Raw genomic sequence first — 19,630 nt, 5'->3', positions numbered from 1 at the left:
CATATTTATGCTCTGATATGCATCTATTACCTTGACACCCAAACACAGAGGTCACTTGCTGTAAAACTGAAAACTTTTCATTGGAGGCTTCTGTCTCTGAGGCACGTCCTTTGAAAGTGCTTGAGATTTGTAAAAAACAGAATAAGATGTGTCAACATTAACGTGCAGGTCTGGTCAAATCCTCGCCTTGTTCTGTTCATTCAGCACACACTGTTGTTACTGGCATTTCACTGAGAGCACTTGGTGTTCGTGTTGTAGCCAGTGTGACAGCTACGAAACATTTTTTTACTGTTTCAAAAAAATATTTAAGAGTGTCATGTCACACTTGGAATTACGATCCAAACTCCAATGAATGATAAATATTCACATCCAAACACACGGAGTAATTTTTACATTCTTTAAGCTCTGCAGGTTGAAATATTTGAGGGTGCTTTGACCATTAAGAGGGAAATTTTAAGGGAATATATCATTGGTTCAGTGCTCTTTTTTTCAGTCTCCCTGACCTCAGATGACGCCATTATGTGTCTTCAATGTGGTCACATTGTTTTATTCACACTTCTTAAGTTAAACCTGCTTAATAATGTGTGTGTACAGCATGAGAGCAATTGTGTGAGGCTTTCTTAGCGTCACAAAACCAGCTCATCACATGCTTAATGTTGTTGAATGCTTGTTCGGTGTTTTTCAATGAATGCCTCGTGTTTAATATGTGACTTTTCTCTATTATTACAACTTATAATGTGTGTGCCACGTCTATGTTGGACATTGTCTCGTTTAATTTGTGGATTTGAAAATTAGAAAGAATACACACACAGACTGTAGTGTGTTGTGTTTTATTGTTGTGTGTGTGTGTGTGTATGTGAGTGTGTGTGTGTGTGAGTGTGTGACTGAGGCCTTTTGTAAAAAATTTAATGTGGGTAAATTTAAAAGGAATTTTGATCGTTTTCTTGGTAAGGGTGTGGTTTTGTTGCCCAGCGGCTTAGATAACTGCCAAGACAAGAACTGGCTCTAATACCAATATTATTTCCAACCTCGATTTGTAATTGGATGTCATGTGCACACAGGAACGTCCATTCGTCTTGCTTTGAAAACTCTTCACACATCTGTTGCAGCGTGTCTGTGGAAGATATTTGTGTTACTGTGGCTCCCTGTTCATTAAGGGAGTGGCAATATCGACGAGGCAGTATGTGGCATTAAGATTTGTCTTTGTCTTTTTCTCTCTCTTCCCCCCCTTCCAAACACTGTGGCAGAGCAACACATGATTTGGACAGAGAGGACTGACAGCCTTGCCTAGCACCCGGCCTCTGATCAGCCATCTCCACCAGCAAACTGAAGCTTGACCCGCACTTCATCACCAGCCACACAAGCATCTTCGGAACAAAACGTCATCTAACTGTGAGTACTGAGCTGCTTCAGTTTTTTATTTTTTTGCCTTTGCGTGTAAGTTAGAAATAACTAACAGCCATTCAGACTTTGTGCTAACACTATTGTACTGCGTCTGCAGCACATTTCAGGTGAATTCTACTTCATTTGGATAAGCAAATCTGTAACTATCAAATTTGGTTTTACTGTTTGTGCCAGTGTTCAATTTATTTCTTTTCTGTGTGTAAATGCAATACAAATACAAAAGCATTTCTCCACATGGTTACATCTTTTCTTCACATACACAAAGCTGAGTATTGATTATGACATTTTATCACCAATACCTTTTAAATAAATCTATTATTCACTGACAGACATGGTGTAAATGAATTATCTACAACATTTCTAAAGTGGTTTTGTTCAGCTTCCAGATTCAAAATGAGCACATTCATCTGCACGAACAGGGCTCTGTTTCATAATCAGTCAAATAAGGTCAACGGCTTTAATGAAATTATACTCAAGCATGTTTATATGCAAAAGAAATTAATTTTACTGCAATTATGGAAACCCACAATTTGCATAATTCTTACTCTCAGTACCTACGTCTTATTTTGATTCTGATTTTCATTTCTTTCAACATCTAACTAAGAAAAGAATCTTAAGTTATATTCCACGCTGATCAGCCGGGTCACATCTAGTGTATTCCTAGGATAGTTAGGAAGCGCCATCACAGTGAACACATGGCTAACAAAAGAGGCCTGTTGTCATCTAAGCTCAGTGCACCACCTAATGGCGGTTGGAGGAATTTCAGGAACACACACGGAGAGAGAAACTTGTATTATTAATTAGACGGGAACCATCTTAATTGTCTTTAACCTTGTCAATGTGGAATTTTTAAACCACAATTTAAGAGACAGATTTAGCTCTGGTAATTTGATTCTCATCCTAAAATTATATGACCGGACTGAGGGGAAAAAAAATTAGAATTACCATATGTGTAGTATCCTTTTAACTCTTATGTGTCTTTATAATAAGCATCGATATTACTTACATATTTAATTGTAGTACTGAAACTAGTTGAGTTTTATAACATACAGCCAAAAAAATGAGCCTCTTTGCTTGTAACTATGCTATTACATAGTGTATGCTTAATTATGTTAAACTATGTAATTTTAAGATGTTGGTAATACTGTAAACGAGTAATATAAAAATAATATTGTTATATATGAAAAAAGGTATAACACAGTTTTATTTGTTTGTGTATAGGTGTAAATATCTGGTGAGAAGCAGGGGGGATGTCCACCTCAATATCCATAATGTGCATTTGTGCAGAAAAAAAACAAACAAAAACAAAAACTTACCTTTTCTACAATCTGGTTAATTTTCATGCAACATTTTTTTACATTTGTCCTCCAGGACTTTTATTTAGACAAAATTAAGGACATGGACATTATACACTGCTGCAGAAAATGCACAGATTATTGCATAAAAAATTCACAAGAGCGCAGGAAATTAAGTGTTTGATGCTCAAAATTCTCCGGTGGAGTGCGCCCCTAACTTCATTTGTGTCCTCCCTAATGTTGACACACAACCTACGCCCTTGTGTTTGTGTGTGTCAGAGTTTTTAAGTCGGGTGTGTTGCTTCCTGCTTGCAGGTGACATCAGTTGCAAGGGGATGACCGAGCGCATTCATAACATCAATCTCCACAACTTCAGCAATTCTGTACTTGAGACCCTCAATGAGCAGCGCAACCGTGGGCACTTCTGTGACGTGACTGTTCGGATCCATGGAAGTATGCTGCGAGCTCACCGGTGCGTGCTGGCTGCTGGAAGCCCCTTCTTTCAGGACAAGCTGCTGTTGGGCTACAGCGACATTGAGATCCCTTCAGTGGTCTCAGTGCAATCCATCCAAAAGCTGATTGACTTTATGTACAGTGGGATTCTGCGGGTATCTCAGTCCGAGGCCCTGCAGATCCTTACTGCCGCCAGCATCCTACAGATCAAGACCGTCATTGATGAGTGTACGCGCATCGTGTCCCAGAATGTGGGCCTGGCTGGGCCGGGGGGGTTCCCTGTTATACCAGGAGACTCTGGTCAGGAAACACCCCGTGGCACGCCGGAGTCTGGCACCTCTGGGCCCAGCAGCGACGCAGAGTCAGGTTATATGCAAGCAACATCACAAAGCATGGACCGTGCATACACATCACTGTACTCCTACCCCGGCCTCACTCTGCAGAACGGCACCCGCGAGCGCCCCCTGTACATTAACCCTATGTCGACAAATTACGATCCAAATCTCAGCACTCAGAAGGACCAGCAGTCTCAAGATCCGCCCTGGATGAACCGCATCCAGGAAAGATCTCAGCAGGTCGACCGCTTCATCTCCACGGCAGAGTCCACCCACTGCCGCAAGCAACCCCGACCGGTACGCATACAAACAGGAGGGATGCACATAAAGCAGGAAGCCGAAGATGAGTACAGCTGCTACGATAATCTGGGGGACTGCCAAGACGACACTGACCATACTGAGGGTGTGGAGAGTGAATCCAAGGTTGAAAGTTTTGACTCAGGGGTGAGCTCCTCCATCAGTACTGAGCCAGATGCTATGGAGCAGCAGCCGTACCTGACGGGCTTTAGCCGAGACGGGGGCGGGGACAGTCAGCAAGGTGAAGGAGGTCTGGTGCAGATAGAGGTCAATGACTCGTCCCCGGAGCAGTTGCAAGAAACGGAGGACGGAGACACATCCCACAGCACTAGTGACAGTAGCATGATGCAGCCCCTGCCAAACTCAGTCATGTCCCAGTCCCTGCCAAGTGCCCCGCACTACATGCGCCAGGCAGAATCACACACCAGCAACCTGAGGATGCCGCTCACAGTGACCAGCAATTCCCAAGTGATGGGCGCTGCTGGAAGCACCTTCCTGCCCACACTCTTTCCTACACAGCCGGCTAGAGACAAGAATTTATTTTACCTTCCTGGCCAGCAGCAACCCCAGTTTGTGGCAGTGCCGCCCCCTGCAATGCCATCATTCCCGAACCCCATGTCGGTACAGCAAGCGCCAGCTCAGCAGCAACAGGCTGTCGGAGGAATCGGTGCGGGGGAAAAGAAGCCCTATGAATGCACTCTCTGCAGTAAAACCTTTACTGCCAAACAGAACTACGTCAAACACATGTTTGTCCATACTGGTAAGTCTTATTTGTAGTAAAGACTGTTGTTTTTATGATAGTAAGCTCAGTTTTGTATTATCCATAGTGGAGGTAGTTGCTGTGCTTGTAATTGGAGAGGCTTATTTAAAAAATATGTTGCGTTTTTTTTTGGATAGTGGATGACAGATTTTTAAAATCAAAATCAAATCATATTTAAATTACAATATGAACACTTTGTTTGATGTGAATGCTCATAACATGTTAAAGATGTGACATTTCTACATCATAATACAAAACAATATCTTAGACAAGAGGGCATTCATTGATTTGTGCTGTTATTTTAATGACAGCATTCTGCAGCGATAGAGATTTGTCATTTTAATAAAATGCATATTATGTGTACCCAGTCTTTGAGGCTGTAGTTGGACAGCTGAGAATGTGACAAAAGAAATACCAACCAAAAAAGTATACACTTATGATCAGGACATAAAACATATAGTGTATAATGTAAGTATGTTAGCTGTGTTTTTATATATTGTAAAATACATATCAATTAGGTCACAGTTAGTATCTTTGTTATCATTTGTATCTGACTGTGTAGTACCAGTAGATTGCTCATGCAGCATATTGTTACACTGTGTTCCTCTAGCACACTGACAGCATTATCAATCACAAACAGTAGGAATCATCATCTCACGGTCAGAATTGGATATCATATAATTAGACGATTTCGTAAAAATCGGCCACTCACAAAGACATTATTATTCATTAGAATCCATTGCCTGGCCAGAACCACCTGTGATGGCTATTCCAGACCAATTTTTTTCAAATTTTGCTCACACAATTGTGTGGAGCAGAATGACACGTGCTGACAAACAGTGGCATTGTTAGGCCTAGGCCTGAGGTTTCAGCCCCGAATGTCATATAAATAGCCCTGCATTAAATATATAGGCGATGAGTATATATTTCAAAAATAAGAATAGGCCTAACAATAAAAAAAAAGCCCCAGATCTAATAATTTGTCTTTCTGTTTATACTTGTACTTGAACACATACATTTAGTTACATTCCACCAGTATTAACATGAATACATACATTTAACTAATTTTCCAACTCTAGTCTTGAACATTTTTCCAAGTGGGGTAAAGTATTCTGTACTCAATACTAATTAATAAAAACTACTAATATTTTTCTCATCATGATTCATTATTAATCTGGAGAGTCAAACGTTTTTAGGGATAAATGAGTTGCCAGAGAAGATGAAAAGGCATAAAACAACAACAAAAACCAAACCAAAAAACCTGGACGCCTTCACTGAGGTCTGGACTAAGCCCCCAAAGTCCTCCAGTCCTAGAAATGCCTCTGCTGAGAACAAAAGTCACTGATCAATCAATCCCGTGAGATGAGATCTGAACTAAATCTTGCAATGAGAAAAAAAAACTCTTCACTTAAAATAAAAAAGGCAATCCTGAGGTACTTTGGCAAATGTAATGTATAACATCCTCAGATGGCATCTTGATGTAAGACGAGGGTGAAAAAAAACTCCAACAGTCATGAAAAAAGACTAAAAGAAAAGAAAAAAGTATTTATACAGTACACTCCCAGAATAGCTAAAAGACGACGTTCAAGTGAATGATACACACGTGTGTCATTGACTGCAATCTAAAAAGAAACAGCTTTTCAATTGTATGAGTTGTATTGCAAACATAATGGTGGTCCAGAAAACACATAAAATAAAAGTGACAAAGAAAAAGTATGATTTATTGGCTTCATTAAATCAAAGCATGTAGCTCCACATTAATTCACTCAGTGCAACAGCAAACACTAGATACACAGGACTTCATTAACTTGCATGATGCAACTTGACTATTCGCAGCATTGTCAGTCCTCTACCTGTTAGTTTTGACTAATCATTAATATGTTAATATTTTTCAGCCGATAATGTCAGCAGAGACAAATGTGTAAAATGAGCTTATGTCTCAACAAACTGAGAAAAATACCAAATAGATGCATAAATTATTTGGTTTGTGATTGTATGGATATTTTTGTGTTTTTCAAATGCTTCCTCATAGCTCCACCTTTCTAAGTCATTACAGCAATTTTTACTTTTCATTAAATATTAATATCATGTTGCTGTAACTGCGTCAGAGCTGATTACAGGAAACATTTTTTCTAACTAAGCTGTACAGCACATAGTGGAACCAGCATCATAACAAAGCTAATACAGGTTTAAATAATTCTCGGCTGATGTATGTGCTGGTGTAAATAAAGCTGGTGGCTTTAGGCATCGAATATTGCTGCATATTATTACATACTGTGTAAACCTAATCCTCAAAATATATCTCTTCTTTTTTCCCCCCTTAATGCTTTTGTCTTGCATGTACATCCAGGTGAGAAGCCTCATCAGTGCAGCATCTGCTGGCGCTCGTTCTCCCTGAAGGATTACTTAATCAAACACATGGTGACACACACAGGGGTGCGGGCCTACCAGTGCAGCATCTGCAACAAGCGCTTCACCCAGAAGAGCTCTCTCAATGTCCACATGCGGCTGCACCGTGGAGAGAAGTCCTATGAGTGCTACATCTGCAAGAAGAAGTTCTCACACAAGACCCTACTGGAGAGGCACATGGCCCTGCACAGCACAGGCAGCGCCATCACAGGGCTGTCGGGGAGCGCAGGCACCCCGGGCCCCGTCTCCATTCCCATGCCTATGGCTGTCCCGGAGCCTGGAGCTGTGGTGGCCCTCGCCATGCCGGTGAGCGGAGGTGCTGGAGTAGGGGCTGGGGTTGGAACAGGAGTGGGTGTAGCTGCAGAAGCGAGCTGCCAAGAAGGGACCACCTACGTGTGCTCCGTCTGCCCTGCCAAGTTCGACCAAATGGAGCACTTCAATGACCACATGCGAATGCATGTCTCCGATGGATAAGTACTAATAGATAAACTTCTTTCAAAAAGAATGACAAATAAAATGGCACTAGATTTTCCTTTTCTTATTTTGAGGTATGAAGAGTAATGAGTATAGACACTGGCACATTAAGTTTCCCAAATTTTTTTTTTTTTTCTGTTATTCTAAAAGAAAAAAAAGATGGTGGCCTTAAGGCTTAGTAGTTTGATATTGATCTACTGGATGGATCCTAACTACAGGCCTCTAAATGTATGCTTTCCTAAAATACTGATTTATGTGTTGAACACTACCGAAAGGCCTACGAAAGAAACACATACACACAAACACACCTTTAGTGTAGATACGTCTGAATGAATATACATGTGCATATATGTTTGAGTGTCTGTGTATTTGCATGTTTGTCCATTTGTTCGACTGTGTGTGTCTGTGTGTGTGTGTGTGTGTGTGTGCGTGCGTGCGTGTATGTATGTGCGTGTCTGTATGTGTGTGTGCGTGTGCGTGTGTGTGTGTGTGTGTGTGTGTGTGTGTGTGTGTGTGTGTGTGTGTGCGCGCGCATTGCCGTGAGATCTGAATCATGGCAGTTGTGAACCCATACTGACCAGTTTGGAAACTATAGATGTCCAAGCTTACTGTGGTATAATTTACAACAACAATAACAAAAAATCATCTGGGGTTGGGCTACATATTCCCTCTAAAAATACTGATGGTCACAAGATTGCCTTCTTATGTAAAATATAAAAAAGGAGAGTAGTTAATTTGACACTGGGTTTTATTTATTCCTATGGTATTAAGGGATTATAATGCAGCTGTTGTCAAGGTACCAATTTCAATCATTTTACTGAAATGTAACTTCCTGTCGGTTGCGACAGCGACGTATATTTCTCATTATGTTTTGTAATTGTTGTCCATGCATTTTGATGGTTAAGATTTACTAAATTAGGGTGTGTTGATGAGACAGTATTTGAGCAAAAATATGTTTCTTTTTTTCTGAAGTTTGGAGTTTAACTCATTTGCATACACTGCCACTAATATCCTAAAAGACTGTTAAGGCTAGTAAACCTCTTCCATTTCAAAACACAAGAAAAAAAGAAAGATTCTTTTGCTGATGTTCTTTTTTTTATTTATCATCTTTCTTAGCCTTTTCACACTCACAGTTATGGCAGGCTGGCATATGCGACTAAACTCTCTCCTTCATAATTGCTGCTCCTCAACTTGCACCTGACTGTTATGGGATGTAGATTCAAATTGCCACTTAAACTCGTGTTATTGAGTAGCCTACATGGTTTGATAATCAGATTATAATATTGGGGAGGAGGTTAGGCTTGTTGTTTATTGGAACAGTGCTAAAGAAGGAGGGGTATAATTTCAATCAAATTTGAATGGGAAATAAATGCCATCCTGATCCTAGAACCCCTGTATAACCTGTTCATTACTATTGCAAAGCTATTTCAGCAAGTGGGAGCTAAATGCATCACTCTTTATGTGTTGATGCTCCCTGAAGGCTCAAATGGCATGCAGTGTTTTGAAAGGAAATACAGCCTCAAAGCAAAACAAGTAGCTCCATTGAAATCACACTGTTTCCTGATATACCACAAGTTGCAGATGGACTTTCTAGACAATAGTATACATTCCTGATTTTTCTAAAAAAAAAAAACAACAAAAACCTAGACACAGCATGTACAGAATAGATTTGGAAGCTAGTTGTCATCCATGCATCACATCACGCAAGGCTCATTTCTGAAATTTGACTTGTTTTGTATTGCTTTTTATTCGAAATAGGACACACACACACACACGCACACACACACACACATGCAACTGCCTGCAACTGCAATCTGAAGGATTTGCTCATTTATGTGAGCAAACACTTTCGTAGTTGTATTGTTAAAAGAATAACTAACTGCGTACAGCGGTCTTAAAAAGGCCACTGTGGATTTAAAAAAAAAAAACAAAAACAAAGTGCTACTTTGCACATTTTCTTAAAATGCCTGTGCTTAATATTTAATCATTTTTCCTTAAATGAACTTCTATGATTTTCTTTTATTCAATTTCAAAGGAGAAAAAACATTTTTTTAAATCTTGATAAGTGGACTGCATTATTTTCTTGCATATATGTTGCACTGCTTAAACCAATAAGTGCACTACTGTTAACAGAGATATTATAGTTTTTAGAAAAGAGGATTTTTTTTTTTTTTAAATCTAACATTTGGTTGTAGAGTTCACATGTTAATAGAATAGCTTTGTTTCAGTTTATTCATAAGTAATTCAGCGGTTCTTGGCTTTTGTTATCGCTTGCAGTTACCTACAGTATATCCTTGTGCCGTGTTAATGCAAGCATTTTTTTTTTTCAAATTTAAATATGTACCATTACGTGTACTCATCTATGTTTTAATAACCTTTGAATTCATTCTTTTTATGGAGTCAGTTCCCTATAACAGTTAATCAGTCACATTTCTTTAGAAACAGACAGAATTTTCCTACGAGAACATCCAAGCCAAACAACATTAACAGTGAAACAGCAACAGTAATAATAAACACAGCTCCCATCCGACTCTGTTGGTGGAGCTGATAATAATAACTATTATTATGTTATTAATAATAATACATAATGTGTGTGTGTAACATAAATGATACGTGTGTCCTAGTGTGGGTTTAAAGGTGTGGGGAGGTGATGGAATGCAGCTTCTTTGATATCTGTCTGTCAGTCGTAAACGGTTGTGTCCCTTCCTTAGTGTTCGTATGTCTGTGAGTGTCTGTGTGGTATATAATAGCCTAATCAAACTGTTAATAAGTGGAATATCTGAACTGTAGGGCTTCCTTTGCAATATGCAGCGCAGGTACTATTAGAAAGCAGCTCTCCAAACCTTTTGGGCGAATACGGCACCTGTAACATTTGCTCCGAGATTTGACGTGGGTCAAGTACTGTTGTACTTCAGCACACCCGTTTGGAGAATTTAGCATTTTTGAAATTTCACATAATTGCTACTAGATTGCTGATCCCTGTGGAGTCAGCTGAAGTGAAGTCAAGTGATGAACATGTGAGACCTGTAGAGATAGTCTGGTTTCTCCTCAGCTAAAAAAAAAGAAAGAAAGAAAGTATATATACAGTATATATATGTTGACGACACATGATTAATATTGTAAGTCCTCAGTAAAAGTAGCACATTATTTAACATTTGATTGGGCCTGTCTCCTATGGTGTGCATATAAGCCTAAATTGTATGGTTCCTGTTTGTAGCTGGTGTTGCCAGGATGGCAATATTGCTGCATGCTAGTGCTATATTTGTCTCTACACAGCACGTGGAGGGTAATCTCATGCCTTAACAGACAATGCACTAAATAGAATATGTAAGCAACTGCCGAGATCTCTTTCCAACAGTACTGCCACATGTATGGCACACAGCTCATGGTGTTGGTGTTTGTTGTCTGTTCAGTACCAAGTTTAAACACTGCCAAACTTAACATCGTCACTTCTATGAAAGGCAGAGACATGAAATTGAATTGTTTCAGTGTAATGTGTGTAATTCAGTAATCTAGCATTCCTTCATGGCACCTAAATTTTTACATATTTTGTGTAAACACATATATCAAAATGCACTATTGACTGTAGCTAGATGAGTACAACCAGCTTTGTGGTATCATTGGTCTAAATAGTAGGTTAAGTAGCTCGATGTTGGTTTTTTGAAATATTTGATTTCAGAGTTACACTATCAGTCTTTTCTCTCTCTCTCTCTCTCTCTCTTTTTATTTTATTTTATTTTTTTTTTTGGAATAACAAAAGTAGCCAATCTCAACGTTGTCCGGATGAGGGCTAATAACTCGTCCCACTGTCAGTTGACTTGTTGTATCATAAGGTGTTTGATAGCAGATCGGGCTCGGAAGGGGAAGGAACCTTCTCTCCAGTGTGTCATAACGTGCTATAGCATAACCCAGGCTTTTTCCCTCCCCCCTGCTGCATTTGCATCACGCGCTCTTCACTGTCCATAGTTATATATTCCTTATACTGCTTCAGCTACTCGTGGTGGTGCTTAATTCTCTTTTCTCAGTGTTGCAAAAAAAGTTGGTTGAAAATTGTTGAAGCATTGCAACATTATCCAGAAAATAAGTCCTTATCTCAATCGTGCTTCTTCTAGTTGTTAGTTTAAAAAAGAAAAAAGAAAAAAAGTCTAGACTTTATGTTTGCAAAGTGTTTGCATATTTTCCAGAACAAAACATATTGAAAAGTAGATACTAGCCTTGAGCCTGCAGCTGTATGTATTGTGTTTAAAATATATTACTGTTCATGTTTTGTTTATAGTGTAGAGACACAGGGTCTACAGTACGTTGTTGTCCTTCTTGCAGTATGTTTAATTCATCGTTCTTTATTTCAGACTTCCTCCTGCTTCTTTTGATTTTTTTTTTATGGTGATCATAGTGGTTGTTGTTTATACATACATAGCTTCACGCAACTGGATAAAGGGTAGTCGGTTATTGAGTCATATTTCACAGTGTACTATATATACGCTTTGCATTGAGATGAAAACAAGGAAATGGAAGATAGTAATGGTGAGGGTGGTGTTGAGTAAGGAACAGGTTCATTTTATTCTGATAAGCATGCGTCTGTCTTCCTGTTTGTCTTTCAGTCTGTCTCCACACATTTTTTAAGTCAGATCGTTTTTTATTTAAAGCTTGAGTAAAGTCACAAAGTTAAGAGTAGAATACAGAAAACACACGAAAACATCAGATAATACTTAACTGCATCTCTTTATTTTTCTTTATTTTATTTTTGGGCCTTCTACAGTACACATAAGAGTGAAATAGATAACTTCTTACAAATATACTATATATATTTAAGTATCACCATCTCCACACAGATGAAGAATACATTTTCAGATAGTTTGATAAAGACATAATTGCAGCTAGAGTATACAGTACCTTGTGGGATATAGGGAATATGCCTATCAAGTGCCTATCAGTACATACAGCAACTATACAGAATATTCATAGTTTTTCTCTCCTACATTGCACAGATACAGTATATACACAATGGTCTATGAAAAATATACTATTTATACTATTACAGCTAACACCTGGTGGTTGTGAGTACATCCTAAGAGAACCCTTTAAAATACCTGAAATGTTCTATTCATATACAGTAAAAAGCTACATCTGCAAGTTTTATTTTTTATCTTACATTTATACAGTTTGGAGGATTTAAAGATGAAAAATAAAATCATGGTTTTAATTGAAATACACAAATAGGTTGATCTTTTTTTTTCACGTTGCTCTGTCTCATTGTTATATATGCCAGTTTTAGTTTCAGTTTTTTGCCGTTTTGCAAACAAGCCATATACTGTACTGTACGTTTGTGTGGGGGGAGGGGGGGCAGAGGCACTTTGTGAACAGCAGAGGGAGCCACACATCAACTGGAAGAGGTGACGGTCACACTACCTGCCTCACTGAACAAAAATCCAAAGTCATATATTTGGATTTTATTTATTTTTTATCTCGTGGGTAAATATGGACATTACTCAGATATAGTAAGTTATTTACTGTACATGCAGAGAAACCAGGTGCACGCTGTACGAACTGGCAGCTGCTTTGATAAGTTTCTTTCTCAAAGTACACTTTCTTTAAAGACAGGCTCTTCCACATGCAAGCCAATGCCCGATTCCCCCACAACAATCATTAAAGTTTTATCTTATCTGACAGCCTTGTTGTTTACGTGCAGCTTGAAATTGTAAAGGGCAAGCAACGAGCAACGTGAAACAAAAAGAAATTGGTCATTTAGATATTTTTAACTGCTACAGTGTTTGGCGGAAAAATGAGAACACAAACAGAAAGTTTTGGCACCCCTGCAGGGCATTCAAATGTCTTTAAGTGGTTGGTTTAACTACACGAAAACAAAACTCAAAGAAAATATAATGGAATAAAAACCCAGAAATCAAGTTTCAGAATGGAGTGGCTGCGAGATGAAAGGTTCTGGGATGTCTTATTATTCTGTCCCCTGTGGACTAATTACCACAGTTTTCTCTGTAACCTTCTCCAGCCTAGTTACTGTGCCAAATTTAGGAGAAAAAAAAAAGACTTTTTAAAAATTGTCCCACTATTGTTCAGTTAGATGTAAGAACCGAGCAGACAAAAGGAAAAGGAAGAATCTTTTTGAATGGGAAATTTCTGCAAAAGCTACAATATATTAAAAGCAACGCAATTGCTTTTATTTTGAATCTTTAAGTCCTCCGTAATACATAGTTTTCAAGAAAATAGGAGAAAAGAGCTATGATTAACAAATGCACATTTCCAAGGCTTAGTTTCAGAGACATTTAACGTTCAAATGAAGCATTAATAATATAGGCAATGTGATATAGCTAGTCCCTGTCATCCAACTGTCACACTATGCCGCACACACACAGCATCTGTTCAGAGTTCACTGTCAAACATCCAGATTCTGTTTTCAGTCTTGAGCTTTACACACACAGTGAAGCAGCAGATTTTAAAGTACGACACAGCTAAACTAAGCTATAACAACATCTACATCCACCATGACGCTTTCTCCGAACATGCAGTTATTACACTACCCTGGTGAGGCTTGTAACACATCATCAGGTGACTATCCATCAGTCCAAATAAAGCATGCAGTCCTGTCTACACAGCTTTTTCTTTCCTGTAGGGGAGTACTTTGTTTTTGATGGAGTGCAAGCTATATTTTGAGTGTCTCCCGTTAACAGGCTTTCTGTATTTTTTATTTTGATCACAACGATGGGGAGACTTAGGTGCGATTTAGCCTCTTAAGACTAAACATCGAGCCTCTTTGTGTTCTCACTTGCTGTAGTCTGTTTTTTTGGCGTAGTCCGATTTGTTCTAAAAGTGTAAAAAAAAAAAAAAAAAACAACATTCCTGTTCAAGTCCAGAACATTCCAACTCCTAGTCTGGCATTCATTTCCCACACTTAACTAACCTATCATTAAGATTTTCCAGCACTTAATGGTTTTTACAGATCTGGTCATGTTGTAGCAAACATTGCCCATTACATCAAAGTTCACTAACAATTACATTTCCCTTAAAAAATAGATCCATTTTTTTTAAAATCTCATCTCGCTGTTAATTCAAATTTTGCCACTCATAAACTTTGAGCACAGCTTATGCTTGTGTGGGCTGGTTCTATAGACAACATGCACTATGCTATCACTCTGTTTCTCTGTGTAGTTTCATAGTGCAGAGATTCAAATAAAAATAGAAGAAAAAAAAAAACAGCAAAAAGATGTTGGTCACTGTCTCAGCCAGCATGTAGTCTGCCATAACGGACATGCAGACTTAGATTTTTTTTAGCACTGTAATGTTCCTAAAGAAGGCTGGTGGTGGTCATTTGTAAATCGGGGGCCATGCTAATCAGTAGAAGTCAAATGACAAGAAAAAAACTGTACTAGACAATGTTTGTTTTCATAAACCAAAGAAGGGTTAAGATAATTTATGGAGAAAATAACATTTCTTTTCTATGTGTTTGGGGATTATATACGATTGGGCTAGATTGCTACAGTTGTTTTTTTTTCTTTTCTTTTTCTTCTCATTGCTGGGTGCTTGTGAAAATGCATCTATGTTTTTTTGATCAGTTGTTTATAGTTTTGTGGTTGTGTTCATTTGCCTATTGTAGACCAAAATAGATTTTTTTATAAGAAATGCAACAAAACATAAAAATGAATTTGACACAGTAGCTGTGATGTAAACTATCGCATGTTAAAACATGTATACGATTGTAAGTGTTGCATCATTTCCTCTGACAAAACACATTGGTATGTCTTCTATACACACATCTAGCAAAATCAGTGTAGACCTGTTCACCTTCACATTGGATTCTATTGAAATAGTTTTGTGATAGCAGTTTTCTTCAAATATTTCAAGCCTGTCCCTAAAATACTAATCTGACATTGTGACTTTTGAGTACATCTAGCCATTTATACTTGAGACGGACCAAGATGTTAAGTTTGCACATATTTGTAGGTTGTTTATTAAGCCAAAAAAAAAAAAAGAATAAAATGATAATTTCATTCTCAGCAATTCAAATCAAATCTAGCTGAGGTGTTCATGATCTCAAATATCACATAAAAAAAAGAAAGCATCAGAGCCAGCCATTAATACATGATGAAAATAAAATATAAACCAAACACGTATTTAAATATCGCAACGTGCTCCAAATATTTATGGAACGTATATATTTTTGTAGTAACAACACATCAACTGCGAGCGGAATGTAAACCATTTGGCGAGAAAATAAAAACGGACGATATTTTATTACTGTAAGGTCTAATTCAAGGTGAATCTGCTGTATATTTTCATCCTGTGTGTTCAAAATAGGAAATTGAATTACTGTAATTTGGGTTTTGTACCCGGGGCAGAATTTTCTCAAATATTGGCATTACAAAATCAGAAACGACCATGTGCCCTAAAAAAAAAAAAAAAAAAAAAGCAGCTTAGGTTTATTTTGTATTCATCTGGCTTTCAGGCTTTTTGCTGCCATATCGTGTATGTAGATGCTTTTTGTAAACATGCACTTGAGTTGAACTATGAGATGTGCTTATAAATATGTGTATATTTTGTTAGGCTTTCTTTTGCCTACGTTAGCTTGATATTTTATTATTTCCCTAAGAAAAAAAAAAACAAACCCCGAAAGACTTCTCCTCTGTAGTTCTGAACGTGGCAGAAGTGGAGCTGTTGTAGTAAAGGTAGTTAACATCACAACTAAGCAACCCTGAAATATATGCTGCAGTAATGTGTTTTCAGTTTGTTTTTGATAATTTATGCTCCAAGTTGGTTTGTATTTTATTATTATTGTTATGAAACAAGCTTGTTTGAAATGTATTGACTGCTGTTTTGAAAGAGGGGATAAACTTTGTTTTTTTTTTTTTTTTTTTTCAATATTATGTGCAAGGAACGTTTTTATAATATGATTTGTCAAACACTGGACTGGAGTGAGTTTTCCAACATTTCCAAGTTGAGAGATGTATTTGACAGACATAACTGCACAGACGACACCCGTTAGCACAGATGCGAGCTGACAGACAAAGCACATCCTCCCAGCTGTACAGGGTAGGGTGACGAACACGGCCGCCATCCTCCCGTTCAAAATTGACAGTCATTTAGATGTAAGAAGTTATGACATTTCCTTTGTGCTGGTTAAATGCATTCATAGGGTGATGGGTTATATGTGTGATAGGAAATATTTATTGGGGTTTTCCCTCCAAATTGCTGCATGGCATCTACTGGTGACAGGTTTTTGTTTTCTGAAAGAGCGCTCAGAATAAGTCGTAAAGGGATACCACTTGACAGCTATCAAGTTATCAGAATCACTTGGTATGTTCTTGCTATGGTAGAGCAGATATGAAAGTCTCATCAAACCAACCACCACTTCTCAAACCAGAAAAGAGATTTGCACTAGACTTATTTTGGTCTTCTTCTATCAAAAGCAATATAATTCACTCAACACATTTTTGAACCATAGTCGCCCATGCTGAGTAAATGGTGATATTTGTTTTTGTATTCAAAGGTACAGAAATTGGTCGCTTTTTTAAAAAAAAAAAATGCACATCACATATTGTTGTCCGTAGCAGGGTTGTTTTTTTGTTTGTTTGTTTTTGTTTTTTTCTACCCGGCAGTACCCCAGAGTATTAGTGTCCAGATTTGAGGGGCATTAAAACTGTTGTTTCCTCCTGTGATTGTTTTGGACAAATCTAGCAGCTCTGAAAGTGAGAGACGGGATGTATGAGGGAAGGAATCATTTTGAGTCAGATGTCTTCATCACACACAGCCGACGACACATTTTAAAACTTAAATACCAAAAGTTAAAACCCAGCTGTCCACTGTCGTGCACAACTTTCCCTTAAAAAAAAAAAACACTCGTCTTCTCTAGTCACTTTGAGTGCTTTTTTTTATTTCTGGGATGTGTTTTTAAAACAATGCTTTAACGTGAAATTTTAGTGGAAAAAAAAAAATTCCAAATGCACCTTTTTGTCGTATAAACTCATTGGCTACGTATGTAGAGAATCTGTGTCCACCAAAACGTGTCATCCTTTTTCAACGAGGTCACTTGCAACAGCAGTAATTACCGACCTTAACGTCATTATTTTGTTGATGGATAAGTGTAAATTTTTGAATAATTCACAAACAGCAAAACTTCACCATTTTATCTGGATGTAGTAGCTTTCCTGTTTTCACCGCTTTGTGGTGTTGTTGAAAGATGTTGCGGTTTGTCTAAATATGTTGCGTGTTAGAGGAAGCATAAGTATGTGCCTTCTTGTAATCTCCTTGGTGAGCTTGTTATTATTGAGAAGCTGAAGCCAGCCAATTGTGTTTGCACTAAAACCAAATTGCTTTTGTGATGTAGACTATTTAAGCAAGCTTGTTGCGTCACTTTAACCGTACAGTATGCATGAGAGTGAAATTGGTAAGTCTAGGGCTAGAGCTCTCATCTGTTGACCTGTAAACCAGTGCAGCTTAGAGGATCTTGTGAATATATCTTGGCTTAGTTTCGCATTCAGTTTTCAATTCCATCTCCTTACTCATCAAGTTTGTCACAGTTTCAACAGTTTAAAAAAAATTATAAATAAAAATAGGAAAAAAAAAAAAATCAAATTACACATACCATGAATACAATACAGCTTTTACTTTCACATGCCACAGTTAGAGAGTTACACAACTGCAGTAGAGATATTCATTTCTCTGAATCCATGGGAATGCATGAGTATACGAGGTCGCCTCAAGACTATTGGTCAAATTCATTTAGGTTGTTTTTTGAAAACTTGTATTTATTACATATTTTGTTGACATCTAAAAAGAAAAAAAGGCCTACATGCTTTGAGTCTTACAAATGCACCTTATTCATGTCAGTCCATGTGGGGATTAAAAAAAAAAAAAAGGCTGGCAATGTAATATCTGATTTAGCACCTTACTACACAGCATGTTTTCACTTTATGCCAGTTTAGCTATTCTTCCATATGTATGATTTCAAAAATAAAAAATCTCATATTTTGTGAAAATTGTTTCATGGGATGTGCCAAAGTTTGGAGGCGATCTCCCAAGTGTTTATGCTTATCATTTTCTTTTTTTTCCTCCTCCTTCAGTTATAGCAATGGTATGTCGAAACTTTCCTATAACAGTGTGTGGAATCAATTTATCTCAGCAAACAGTATCATTACTTGCCATTTTACAATAAGCCCTGTATTTCACATATATTTACCAGTGATGTGTATTTGTTATTATAAAGAAAATAGCCGTAAAAGCTTCATTATGTTACATAATATTGTGACTTTTTTCGAAAAACTGTGAAGACTTATCTTGCATATACTTTATACAGAAGTATTAAGCCTTAATACAAAAGACTAAAAAAAGTGTGGAAGAATAAACTGATTGTTGCTAAGTAAGGATGATTTTTGTAAATGTTACCAGCACTTTTTTTGTAATTTTCACTCTCTGAGGTATTGTACAAGTTCAAGCTGTTTGTGAAGTTTGATTATGAAGGAATAAAAACTAGTACTTTCCTGTACTTCACAGAAAGTCTTTTTGAGGTTTTATTTTTCTCAGCACTTCCTCACGGCGCTTTCCTCATGAATATACAGCCTGCAAAAATATGCAAAAAAGTGACCTCTTGTCTTTAAGAGGGTAAAAGTTGTGCGGTGCGGCTTCTGCGCGTAACCTTTAACATGACTGCACTGCCAAAAAAAAGCCCCAAACTGCATTCATTAACTCACATCGAGAGAGAGTGATACATAGATAAATACATTGATTGACTGATTTTATTCTCGAAATCAATATGATCAAACAACTGAGCTGCTCTGGCTAAAATTAAGCCCACAGATAATATTAGCCCGCTGGTGTGTTGATTCCAAATACAGTTGGAAGTGACAACAACAGGCTGGATGGTATCCCAGAATGCACTGGGCAGAAGGCAGGAAACACCCTGGACAAGCTGCCAGTCCATTACAAATCTAACAATGATTAATAAACAATCGCAGTCACACTTCGCTTCACACCTACAGGCAATTCAAGAGTGCGGTCCACTTCAATCACAAGTGTTTGGACTGTGGGAGGACTGATGCAGCCAACGTGTAAACTCTGCACAGAGAAGAATTTTCCAGGAACCAAAAGCCTGGGTTTGTCCCGCTGTGAGGTGTCCGTGTTAACCTGTGAGCTGCTCCACGGCACTGCAGTACACGTGCACAGCCCATAAATGAGTTTCACACTCTGATTAGCCG

At 38.0% G+C, this 19,630-nt stretch overlaps 1 protein-coding gene across 1 annotated transcript in view; it reads left to right on the top strand.

Annotated features, from left to right (window-relative positions):
• zbtb20 (zinc finger and BTB domain containing 20) overlaps positions 1–18,932 on the top strand; it is a 34,460-nt gene extending 15,528 nt beyond the window's left edge. Inside the window, exons 2-4 of the mRNA XM_042498839.2 lie at positions 1,248–1,392; positions 3,015–4,544; positions 6,895–18,932. Coding sequence (XP_042354773.1) covers positions 3,035–4,544; positions 6,895–7,427 — 2,043 coding nt within the window. The 5' untranslated portion in view covers positions 1,248–1,392; positions 3,015–3,034 and the 3' untranslated portion in view covers positions 7,428–18,932. The remainder of the gene's footprint in view (positions 1–1,247; positions 1,393–3,014; positions 4,545–6,894) is intronic.
• Positions 18,933–19,630: the final 698 nt, after the last annotated feature.

This window comes from Plectropomus leopardus, chromosome 15 (genome assembly GCF_026936395.1).
Source record: "Plectropomus leopardus strain MGB_pleo_1.0 chromosome 15, ASM2693639v1, whole genome shotgun sequence".
Classification (NCBI taxonomy): domain Eukaryota; kingdom Metazoa; phylum Chordata; class Actinopteri; order Perciformes; family Serranidae; genus Plectropomus; species Plectropomus leopardus.
This window is presented reverse-complemented; position numbering and strand designations above follow the sequence as displayed.